The sequence below is a fragment of the Galleria mellonella genome, unplaced genomic scaffold, assembly GCF_026898425.1.
Source record: "Galleria mellonella isolate WM207_F2 unplaced genomic scaffold, CSIRO_AGI_GalMel_v1 utg56, whole genome shotgun sequence".
Classification (NCBI taxonomy): domain Eukaryota; kingdom Metazoa; phylum Arthropoda; class Insecta; order Lepidoptera; family Pyralidae; genus Galleria; species Galleria mellonella.
The window spans coordinates 4,689,893-4,702,693 of NW_026442117.1; the positions used below are offsets into that span (position 1 = coordinate 4,689,893).

Genomic DNA, 12,801 nt, shown 5'->3' on the forward strand with positions numbered 1-12,801 from the left:
TGGTATCCTGCGCGGCGCGAACTTGCAGGGTGTCAACGTGGTATGTTATGCGGATAACACCCTAGTAACAGCGAATGTCGCCGATTACGACGAGCCCGCCATACTGACCACAGCCAGAATAGCGGCTATCTGAAATATTTGGACATCGTTTTGGACAGAAGGTGGAAGTTTTAGTAAGTAACTGACACCGAAATTGGTAGCCACTACGAGGATGCTGAGCCGTCTCTCCCGAACCTTGGGGCAGCAAACGGGAGTTATCGCCGCCTCTAATTGGGAATGGTCCGGTCATTGGCTCTGTATGGTGCTCCAATATGGGTTACTAAGTGACCGTGTGAGGGATTCAATAGTAAGGGCTCAGAGAATCCTGGCCATTAGGATGTGTCGAGACTACCGTATTACCTCGCTATAGTGTGCAGTCAATAAATGTATCGAATAGAGATACAGTTAATGTTATGTGCAGAAACCCTCGATTTAAGGACACAATTAGTATGTTGGATAATGAGCGGGTAGCAGACAATACTTCAGCCTCGGATGCGAAGACATGACAGCACTACATCAGTCTTCTCATAAGCGCCGTCAATGTAATCTCATCGAAATGTCTAGATAATTCAAGTAAATTATGATAATTTACCTAAACAATCGATTTAAATCCCGCCTCTTATAAAACTTATTTTAAAACAAAATACCAAGCGTTTTATAAATACTTAAACTATAGTATAAAATGCTCAGTCTTGTTACTATGTTTTAAAGCTAAATACTGAGTATATTAGATAAATATAATAATATAAAATTATATTATATTTGTTCGGCTTATAAATGTGACATCAGATCTCTGTGCGCAATTGTTACATTCGTTACTAGATTGTATAACATTGCTTTGGCGCCAAATTAATTGACAATAATTATTACAGACGTCTTCATATCGTGCGCACGTGTTTTTTTTTTATTTGTTTTTTTTTTATTTGGTTACGGTAAAAGAAAGAAATAGTGTTGTGAAGTAGTGAATATGCAATTTTATTTAATTAGTGAATATTAATTTAAAATTTTTAATTTAACTTATTGATTCTTCAAATAGACATTCTTACATTGTGATAATTAATTAAATAAAATTAAATGGGTGAAAATAAGAATAAAAAAGATGTACCGCATAAAGTTTACGAGTTATGGGAAGTTATGGAGAAGCTTGGAAAATATCAGATAATGCAATACGTCTACGTATGCTTCGGCACCATATTTGTGACAATTATGAACATTAACTATATATTTCTTGCTGGTGATCTCAACTACAGGTAAGGAATAATAAAATAGTTCTGATAATTAAAACAAAAACGAGATAAATTCTCCAAGGGTTCTGCAAATAGATTTGTAAATATTGAAATGTTACTTAAATATATCTATTTTTATGCCAAATCCTTTCTGGCATTTATTACTAATATTAAAAAATGGGTAATATCACATATAAATTTACCACCAAAAACTTTGTTCCTACTTCATATTTTGCTTCAGTATTCTTTTCCCATACGAATTTAAATTTTCAATGACTATATATAATTAATTTCACATGATTATTTTGTTTGTTAGCAAAGCACATTCTAAAAATCAGTCAAAAACTTTGTAAGTTGTTTCTGAAAATTGACAGATAATTATGACGTTCAACGCTTCGGCAAGTTAAGTTTAAGCAAGTTATGAACGCTGTTAAAATAAATCTAACAAAAGTTATTTATTAAAATAAAAATCATTTAAGTCCTACAAATTAATAAAAATCGGGACGTATCTACAATACATATTTTATGGTAGAAAAAAATATACACCTTCCCATGGTAGTACAATAACCAAGGTCTTTTACAGGATACAGACGCGGCCAGTTCCACTTGTCCCTACCAATGATTCCTCACTGCGGGTTAAGACTGGAATTCTATTCCACCTATCTCCTCTAGTAAAGATGAATAGAACATCATAATTTTCGAGAACAATAACGCCTAAATGGTTAGGGCTATTTATTTTACCTATGGTGTCACAGTATATTCTGTATATTCATGGTGCTGTTCATGTCTACAGCTGAAGAATATATTGCCACTAAGTGGCCGTGCCCACCCTAAATTTGCCTGGTACCCACCTCTAGATGCGAACGAAAATTGAGCAAATACATGTCTGAAAGTACACACACATATATATATATATATATATATATATATATATATATATATATATATATATATATATATATATATATATATATATTAAGTCGACCTCCTCGCAGTTCTCCCTGGAAACTATCATGGTTAATTCCTGATGAATTCATCATGATGGGCTAACTGGCCTGTTTTCATTCTCATCTATCATCTATCAGGCGGCGTTACCATACCATTTTCACCCATCAAAAAAAAATACACCAATGACCGTAGAAAGATGAATACCGTTCTAAGTTGCTTAAAAAACTCATATCGAGCTATCCAATTACAAACTCCCTCCCCACATGAGTCCTTCTATTACCCCTTTCAAGAAATAGTTGAAACTACATGTTCTCTCCCTCGATTCGTAATCTTTCATTTTTCTTCATTCAAATTTATACATCACATTTTAAAATCATCATTGTAAATTTCTAGTAGGTAGTATTATATATATATATATATATATATATATATATATATATATATATATATATATATATATATATATAATAATAATAATAATAAAGCCTTTATTCTCTGACATTTTTACTTTAACTTATATACTACTTATTACTAAGGTAGCTTTCTAGCAACCATTATGTTGGTCAGGTTGTCTGTCGGCATAGGCCTCCCCCAACTGTTTCCACTTTCCCCTATCCCTAGCTGACTTTCTCCATCCTTTAGGTAAATCGTCCTCCCATCTTTTGATTTGTCCTCCTCGTTGTCTTTTCCCATTTCTAGGATACAAATAAAATCCATATCTGTCGTGTTTTGCGGCCAGATAAATTACTATGTAAATTCATATCTGTCCTGTAATTTAAAAATGAAATTACCTTTTACTTCGAAACATCGCTACCAAGGAGCTAATTAAAAAAAGTTTTATTTAAATTTCGAACTGGCTTGCAAATAGAAAGCTGTTTATTGAAAAAAAAAACAAAGGAACATTATGGCGCGGGAAAAAATATTATTGTTCGTTATTCGTCATTGAACTTAAAAAGTAAAATTGTGTTTTGATTTCCGCGCATTGTTTGAGAAAAGTACTATACAAGCCTTGACCACAACTAGGCATCGATGGACTCACGTATGTGTGCCTCGGCTACACTTCGGCCCACATTTGCACGTTCGTCCATCAATGCTTCAGTTGCTGGCCGCTGCAATAATGTACTATAACATTTATTATATAAAATAAGTAGGTATTATATTTATGATCTATTATCATCATATCAGCCATTTAATTGTCCATTCCTGAACCTCAGCCTCCCCCTTGGGGGGTTTTGACGACTACTGTCACGCTTGGCAGGCAGATTGGCAACCGCAGTTAGGTTTTGGAGATGTTTTAAGAGAAAGCTGCTACCCATCCCTCGCCCTCCCTTAGTCGACGCTTACGACATACTCGTGCAATTTCGCTATCCGCTGACTACATGCTTTCTCACTATATTGGGTGAGCTGGAAGAGATCTCTTTCAGAGATAAGCCAAGCCTTGCTAAGTTTATTTATAACTGTCTTATATATACAAATGACATATTAATTATCTATGCTATTAAATACATATTAGATTACCTATTGGAATCTATTTTAGTCTGTGGCGACAGTAATATTTAGTACAATTGTTTTAGATCCGATGACGTGTGTATGTTAATTACCTATCAACATTTCAGCCGTTAACTGTCCACTGCTGGACATAAGCTTTCCCCATAAGGAAAGTTTTGCCAGTAGTAAAGAGGTATAACACCTGAGTCCTCAGGAATGTCAACGCATGGGGGGTATCATGGGCGAAACAGTGTACTCTTTTATGTTCATGGTACTGCTCATGTCTAAAGACGACGGTTACTTTTCATCAGGTGGAGACGTCACCTTGTTTGCCATTCCAAGTTGCATAAAAAAAATATAGATAAATAGAATTTTCTATTTTCAGATGTCGAATACCAGAATGTGAAAGCATAAATGCTACATTTGAAAGCCCACCGTGGGAGTCGGGCCTGTCCATAGACAGATGCTCGAAGCCTATTTTGAATAAAAACTTTTCGCAGGCTCAGACGTGCACAGCCGACAGTTTCTCTAGTTTAGTAGAGCCATGCATGGCGTGGGTATACGAAAGCAATAATACTATAGTAGCAGATGTAAGTTACAATTTAAGTTTAAGTATGTACCTACTTGTCTTTATAAAAAACACAAAACAACAAATAGTGATACACGCTACTCATTGCGCCGCGGCGTATGTTGAGTTACATCAATGAGTCAGCGCAGTGGAGCGCTCCAAGTTATTTATTTAACACTTTATTACACCAATATTACAGGATTTGTTGAAAAAATTTCGATAAGTAGAGTGTAATACAAAAAGCGGTCTTATTGCTAAGCAATCTCTTTCAGACAACCTTTGGGTGGAAAGAATTAAAGAATAAATAGGTAGATGGCGCGTTAAAAAAATAGATCTGTAAAAAATAATATAAAATTATAAATATCTGTGACAGCACAATCACACATAAAACTGGTAGGAAATAAGGAGAACTAAGTAGGATATAAGGATCGGTAATGGGATTTAACTAGGTTTTTCACAAACGATCTGAGTTGACACAAGAAAAATCGTCGAGTTACCATATCTTTCATGTCTGTCTCGGGCAATGAATTGTCATTGATCATTCACTGTCCTATATTTGACCTCTTTAAGTGGTAATAGATCAATATTGATATTTATTTTCATTTTTATTTCAGTTAGACCTGGCATGCCAACCACTGAAAGTCAGTCTTGTGGGCACGATACACAGTATCGGCATGCTGGTCTCAATGCTTACAGCTGGATGGCTGGCTGATAGGTATTCATTATTTTTTTATACTACTGTCGTGGCAAACAAGCAAGCATACGGCCCGTCTGATAGTAAATGGGTTTTCTTTAATGGATAATAATGGAATGGTAACCCCGCTTGAGCTAACGGTATACGCTGGCGGAGCACCAATGAGGGATGATAGGTGGGAATGAAGTCAGGCCAGTTAGCCCATCGTAATGAGCACCTAGAATTTAACTCGATGGTTTCCAAGGGGGACCACGTGGAGGTATATCGCAAACATTAATACTCCTGCATAGAATAGACCACCCCTTCCTTTCCCGTGGATATTGTAAGAGACGAATAAGGGAACTTAATGGTCGAAGGACGGCCAACAATATTCCTCTTAAAACATCACCAAAAGCCTAATTGCGGTTGTCAACCCACCTGCCAAGTGTGGCAACTATTAACAAAACCCCTAACGGAGGAAACCTATCTTCAGCAGCGGGCAATAATTAACGGCTGATATTTTATTTGGATCTATTGGATTGGAGTAAATAACTGAATCAATGATCAGCATCTAATAGTGAATAGATATGATTACCTTAAAAACTATGCATAAATCGTTTTTTTATTATATTTTTTATTATAAATTCTATGTCACATCCCAGATATGGACGTAAACCAGCTTTAGTTTTTTGCGTGGTGGGAACATGCGTGGGACATGTGAAGACGTTCGCCAAATCGTATTATTTGTACGTTGCTATAGACTGGCTTGAAGCGGCTCTTTCGGGAGGCGCTTACCCCGCCGGTATGGTGCTCAGTAAGTTAAATTCATCATCTACAACCTTTATCCTATTTGAGGTCTGCGTAATATGATTATACTCATACTATACAAGGATTTGGCTTTTGATTCTTCGATCGGCCACCTGACTGACGTCAACCTTCCTTGGGGATGCATTTATTGATGGTATCTGCCACTTACGCTATGAAAGAAAAGATTGAGATAACACAAGGAAATGAGTAAAAGCAGTTGATAAAGATGGAATGAAGGTTTAATGCGAAAAAATGTAAGAAGGATACTGCGGTTTCGGAAGGGACACTGGTTAGAAACTCCAGTGGCTCGAGAGACCAGGGTTGCATACCCGTATGCCCTTACTCTAGGACAGATCACTAGAGGAGAACATTCTTGGCTTAGTGAATTAGATTATTAACTCTTTGAATGATACTATATGTGATATATACTATATATAAATATATTTATATACAATGTAACATCCTTTTTTCTTTCAGTGTTAGAAATTAGCGGAAAGAAACATAGACTTCTCTCTTCAGTATTATTTGCGTATGCAATTTATCTTGGAGAGTCGCTTTTCGCCGTTCTCGCCATGTTTGTCCCATATTGGAAAACTCTGGCGCGGATCATATACACACCTGGGATACTCTGTCTCTCTCTAATTTGGCTTATTACAGAGAGTCCACGATGGCAGTTACTGAACGGTAAAACTGATAAGGCAATTGAAACATTACGATTCACTGCGAAGGTGAATAATATGAAAATCAACGATGTAATAACGGAATTGGATGGAGAAAAATTGAAAACTAAATTAAATATTGGAAAGAGTGTTGCAACAGAAAGTTATAAAAAGATTTTTTCATCAAAACATATATTAATAAGACTTCTGGTGGGTGTAGTTAGTCGTTTTACTGCAAGTTTTGTGTATTACGGTCTTATGGTAAACTCGGTGTGGTTGCCTGGGAACAAATATACGAACTTTTTGTTGTCCACGGTGATGTCCTTTCCAGGCGAACTTATATCTTTGTATTTAATGAATAAAATTGGAAGAAAACTGCCACTTATAGTTGGATTTACCATTTGTGGCATGCTATGTATAGGGTCTGGATATGTGCCTGCAAGTAAGTTTATAATATACCTAAATCTTTTTTTCTATAATATATATGTTCATCAGGTTCAAACTACCTTGGACTTTAGCAATTTTTTTCAAAAGAAATATAAACAAAAAGTGGCAAACAGTGCTTTAAAAGCCGTGTGGTCCCGGAATACAATGAGCCACTCCTTCCTATTCCGTGAGTGTCGTAAAAGGTGACGTGAATTTGGTTGAGGGATGAGCAGCAACATCCATCTTAAAATATTACCAAAGCCTAACTGGAGTTGCCAACCCGGCTGCCAAGCGTAGCACCTACAGGCAAACCACCTCAAGGGGGAGGACTGTGTTCAGCAGTGGAGCAGTGGGCAGTTGACGGCTAATATGATGATGATGATATGACCTTGAGATACCAGTCGTGGTCGTGTACTCATGACCTTTTGATATCAAACAGTCAATTATCATAATTTAGCTAAATGATCAATTTATTCCAGTTATTTTTAACACTTTGCTGACCGAGAATTCCGTCATGGTTGAAGTCTTTAGAATTAAACTAGTGATAAACACCTAAATATGAAGAAAAGTATTTTTTGGTCATGAAAGCTTTGTAATCAAAACAGTATTGTCCGTCGTGGTAGGAGGACGTACCTACACACTAGTGCAATGACGAGTTTACGTCGTCACTGGCCAGCAATGATTGGATATGAAAAGACGTGTTAACTCTTCACCGGTCAACAAAGTGTTAAACTACATTTTTAATGTTTTCCACAGCTATAGTTTGGTTGAAGATAACTCTTTTCTTATTGGGCAAAGTGATGATAGCTTCGTGCTATACTGGATCAGTTACCTATAGCATGGAGCTCTTCCCCACCAACGCTAGAGGAGCCCTGCTCGGAGTCTGCGCCTTCGCATCTATTCTGGGAAACATGCTTGCTCCCTTAACACCCATGCTGGTAGGTTATTCTTTAAGCTTCTTAGTCATCGAATCATTGTTCCATAGTTAAGCTGCTATAACGTGACCCGCTAAATTAGGGGGAAAGTGATTATTAGTAATGAGAATTAACAGGCCCATTGCAAGCAATACACCCTCTATCAGGTCGACCTCCAAATGGTTTACCCTGGTAACCATCGTGGTTAATTCTAGTGTAATTCGTCACGATGGGCTAACTAACCTGCTTTCAACGTCACTTATCATCTGTCACTAGTGCCCTGCCAGCGTATCCCGTTAGCGCAAGTGGGGTTACCATTAATGGAATGGTCTTTTTTTTAATGGTCACCCATTAAAAAAAAAGACCCGCTAATTTAAACGTGTAATTTGGTTTCAGTATACCATATCAGGGTCTTTGCCCGCGATACTGTTCGGAATATCTGCTGTGGTGACAGCCTCACTTATAACCCTCACGCCGGAGACCAAGGAACTGCCGTTGTTCGACACAGTGGAACAGGTGGAAGCCAGCATGAAGACCAAGCCCCGACAGATTGAGAAGGAGACAACGATCTCTGCGATTGCTTAAAGATTATCGTAAGGGAGCTATTAGAGTATTATATTTAGCTAAAAAAAATATTGAAGAGTAAGAATAAGGATTGCCTTATAGATAATTTATCAATATAATTATTTACGTATTTTTTTCCATTCAGTAATTACTTCAGTGAAAATAAAAAAATACCAGTTTTTTTTTTATTATCCTAGTCTGATAATATTTCTATTACTTATACTGTAATGTTCTTGTGTAATACCACTATACCACTGAGGTGGCAAACAAGCGTACGACCCACTTGATGATAAGCGGTTGCTATAACCTATGAACGGCTGCAATACCAGAGACGTTACGGGCGCGTTGCCCACCCTGAAGAAACATCTTTACCCCTTTTCTGAATAACCCTATGCTATCTTTTGAAAAAAAAAACCTCGACAGGGATCTCATTCCTTAACATTAGCATTCGTGGGAGAAAGCATCTCTGAAATCGCGCTGTACGCGACTATCTAGGCTCTAAGATATGGAGGTGAACTCCCTGCCTCCATTACTGTTATTGTCTTAAATAATGTAATTTTAAACATCCATATGGATCCTGTGATGGTTTTTGTAATCTTTTCTGTTTGCAAAACATTAGTGATGTACAGAAATAAAGAATTTTGGAAATAAAAATGAAGCGATATCTTATTTTCGACCTACATATACATAACCCGTAATTTGAGGGGGGAATGGGATTGTTAGTAATGGAGACTGAGATTCCCATTGCTAGCAATGTACCCAACCAGGTTGACAGCCGCGCGGTTCTCCCTGGAAACTATCATGGTAAATTCCTGATGAATACATCATGATGGGCTAACTGGCCTGTTTTCATTCTCATCTATCACCCTTCACTGGTGCTCCGCCAGCGTATCCCGTTAGCGCAGGCGGAGTTACCATAGCATTTTCACCCATAAAAAAAAAACCCGTAATTTGAAGTAAAAATAATAAATGCTCCTCATAATAACTGTAAAGACATGTAACCATTGCAAAGACAAAAATATAATAGAAAGAAAAGAAAGAAAGAAAACATTTATTGACAACAACAAAAAGTTACATACATTATGAATTAAAAAAAAAAAAAAAACTTTACATTTATTATTGCCAACATGGTCACCACTCAGCATGTGCTGCAGCAATTTAATTGCTACAGCGCTGATATTCTGTGGTGCCCATACGTGACATTACGAACGACGACAGCAAACATACGCATACATATATATACACATACACACACATACATATATATACATATACACATATATATATATACACATATATATATACATACACATATATACACACATACACCTACATATACACATATACATACCTACATATACATACATACATACACTTAACTGACAAGATATACCCATATAGATATGTACAACAATAATACAATAACAATACAACAACACTACATTATACAACGAAGCAGCAATGTTATGCAATCACAAGGAGTTACATGCTTTTTGTAGATTTAAATAATAGTTTTTAGCATAATTTTTAAAAGTATAAGTTGTTTTTAAATTTCGTATGGGAGGCGGGAGGTCATTCCAGATCTTGGAAGCTGCATATTTGAACCCTCTCTGAAAACTTGCAGTTCTATGTCGTGGTACCTTTAAACGTATAGAAGCTACTCTTAAATTATATATACTATGCTCTTGCGCCCACGATAATTTATCGTAAAGGTATTGAGGTTTACCTGTATTTATTATATTAAACACTAAACATGCAAGATGCAACTTCCTACGTGAAAACATTTTCATGATACCGGCATTGTTTAAGAAAGGAGTAACGTGATGGCGCGGAGGAATGTGATAGCAAAACCGGGCACATGCATTTTGCACTCTCTGGATCAGTCGTTCAGTTCTAGACAACAAGCAGGGGCCATACACTACATCACCATAGTTTAATTTGGATAAGACAAGAGCCTCACACAACTTTTCCCTAGTAGACACAGTTAGATATTTCCGAAATCGATATAGCAACTTAAGACGATAGAAACAGACTTTCACCGTTTGCATAATATATGTTTCAAAACGAAGATGAGGATCAATGACAAATCCTAAATTACGTGCTTCTTTTAATTGATCAATAGGTTTATTATTGATTTTAATACATGGTTTATGTCTTTCTATATCAGCTATCAACTTTTTTGTCCCAACAACCACAAACTTACATTTATTAGGATTAAGCATCAAACAATTTTTATCGGACCAACTGGAGATACGATCCAAATTTTAATTTAGTTTTTTTATGGCACATGCTATGTTACAGGGGTCAAAATGAATATAAATCTGGAAGTCGTCCGCGTACATTTGGTACTCACAGCCTTTAATACAATTAATAATATCAAAACAATACAAAGTAAATAAAAGTGGACCCAATATTGACCCCTGGGGTACTCCTCTAGTTACATATTTAGATTCTGAGTAACATTTTGTACCATCCATTCTTTGAGTTTCTACAATTTGAGATCTAAGAGTAAGAAAACTTCGAAACCATTCTATTGTTTTAGAATCTAATCCAAGGAACGACAATTTTGTAATAAGTAGATTTAAATTTATGGAATCAAATGCTCGTGTATAATCAAGTAAAACCAAGATCGTACCCTTTCCCTGATCTTGAGCTGCGAGAATGCTGTCAGTAACGTCTAATAGAGCTGTAGATGTACTAAATCCAGGGCGAAATCCTGATTGTCTGGGGGGTAATAATCTATTAGCCTCTATATACCGATATAGCTGTTTATGTACTACTCTTTCTAAAATTTTAGATAGACAGGGTAGTAAATTTATAGGGCGAAGGTCCCCAATACTAAGAGGAATCTGTATTTTAGGAATAGGTTTTATAATTGCTGTTTTCCAAACTTCTGGAAAAGTTGAAGTTAAAATAGATTTGTTTATTATGATTGTAATAATATCCAATGTATACGGCAGAGTTGAATTTATCATTTTTAAACTAATTTGATCTATTCCTTCCGCTTGGGAATTTAATGAATTTAAAATACTAGCTACTTGGTGTTCATCTACAGTTGTTAAAGTAAATGCATTTGTAATGGTTTTATTGAATTCATAGTATGTTAAAGCCGATATTGAAACCTGATTATTACCTGGAATATTTATAAAATGTGCATTTAACGCATCAGGATTATCACAGAAGTCTGACAGTTCTGTTGATCTTGTTTTCATCAATACAGAATTTCTCAAATTATTCCATAACGTTTTCGGTGTTCTTAGACATAAGTTTACATTATTTTCAAAGTAAGCTTTTTTTTTCTGCTTCTATCGCCAAAGCTACCGTTTGTTTCATGTCTTTATAGTGTAACCTATGTGAGTTGTAATAGATGCAAGATAATAGAAACACACAATTCAACTAAAAATATTCAAATTCTAAATTGACTAAGAATTGAAGCTACTTATCACATGCAAAAAAGTCATCGGCACTGCCTTATCGGTCATTAGTAAACATACAATAAATTAAATAATATTAATTGGCAACCTTGTATTAATTTTAGCAACAGATTGATCTCTGGTCTCTGTTTATCTATACTATCATTAAATATCGTGTCTGAGAAATACGTAAACCAGCTGTAGTATTCTGCGTGGTGGGAACATGCGTGCGACAGAAAGGATTTGCCAAGTCGTATTTTATTTTTTATTTTTATTTTATTTTATACAAAAATAACTCTTAAAAAATAACTTACATGCTAAGTCTCTTATAAATACAGCCAATAACGGATTTTACTTATGCAAACAAAAATTTTGATTCCATAGCGAGGTAAGCAAGTTAGAGTGGGTGTATGCAAGTAGTATAAGCACATGTATGAAAGGAACCATATATAATAATGAGTGTCCACAAAGTTAAGTTAATTGATATATAAAATAATTAAAATTCATGTTGTTAAAGTTCAGATATTGACAGCAATGATTAAATAATACAAATTCATGGTCACCAATTGTAAAGAGGGTTAAATGTATGCGTGGGTGTATGTGTATTATTTGTACGTTGCTGTAGTGGTTTGAAGAGGATCTTACGGGAGGCGCTTACCAAGCCAGTATGGTGCTCAGTAACTTGAGTTCATCATCTACATACCTTTATCCTAATTATGTGAGATTGGCGTAAAGTGAATATATTCATACTACACAAAGACTTGGCTTTTAATTTTACGACCTACCGTCTGGCTAAAGGCAACTCTTTGGCCGTTTGTTGATCCTATCCACCACTTATAGTAAAGGAAAAGATTGAAGAAAAAGGAGAGAGAGAGAGAGATACAAAACACTTTTTCAGCGTCGGACTGGCCATACAATCGAGATGGCATTTGTCAGCCGGGCCTCATCCTGCGTGGACCCCCCACGGGCCTGGCTCACGGAGCTTGCTTTGCTGTTACCAACTGGTACAACTACCATCATCTAGTTTTGGACACCGGGCTTGTAGTCAGCCACCCGGACCCGTCGAGCCCAGTCCG

At 36.2% G+C, this 12,801-nt stretch overlaps 1 protein-coding gene across 1 annotated transcript; it reads left to right on the forward strand.

Annotated features, from left to right (window-relative positions):
- Window positions 1–828: 828 nt before the first annotated feature.
- LOC113514178 (solute carrier family 22 member 3-like) lies at window positions 829–8,966 on the forward strand. The gene is made up of 7 exons (XM_052899112.1): window positions 829–1,289; window positions 4,087–4,291; window positions 4,884–4,984; window positions 5,605–5,756; window positions 6,227–6,850; window positions 7,591–7,772; window positions 8,145–8,966. The coding sequence occupies exons 1-7, from the start codon at window positions 1,114–1,116 to the stop codon at window positions 8,331–8,333; spliced, it is 1,629 nt and encodes a 542-aa protein (XP_052755072.1). The 5' UTR covers window positions 829–1,113; the 3' UTR covers window positions 8,334–8,966.
- The last annotated feature ends 3,835 nt before the right edge of the window (window positions 8,967–12,801 follow it).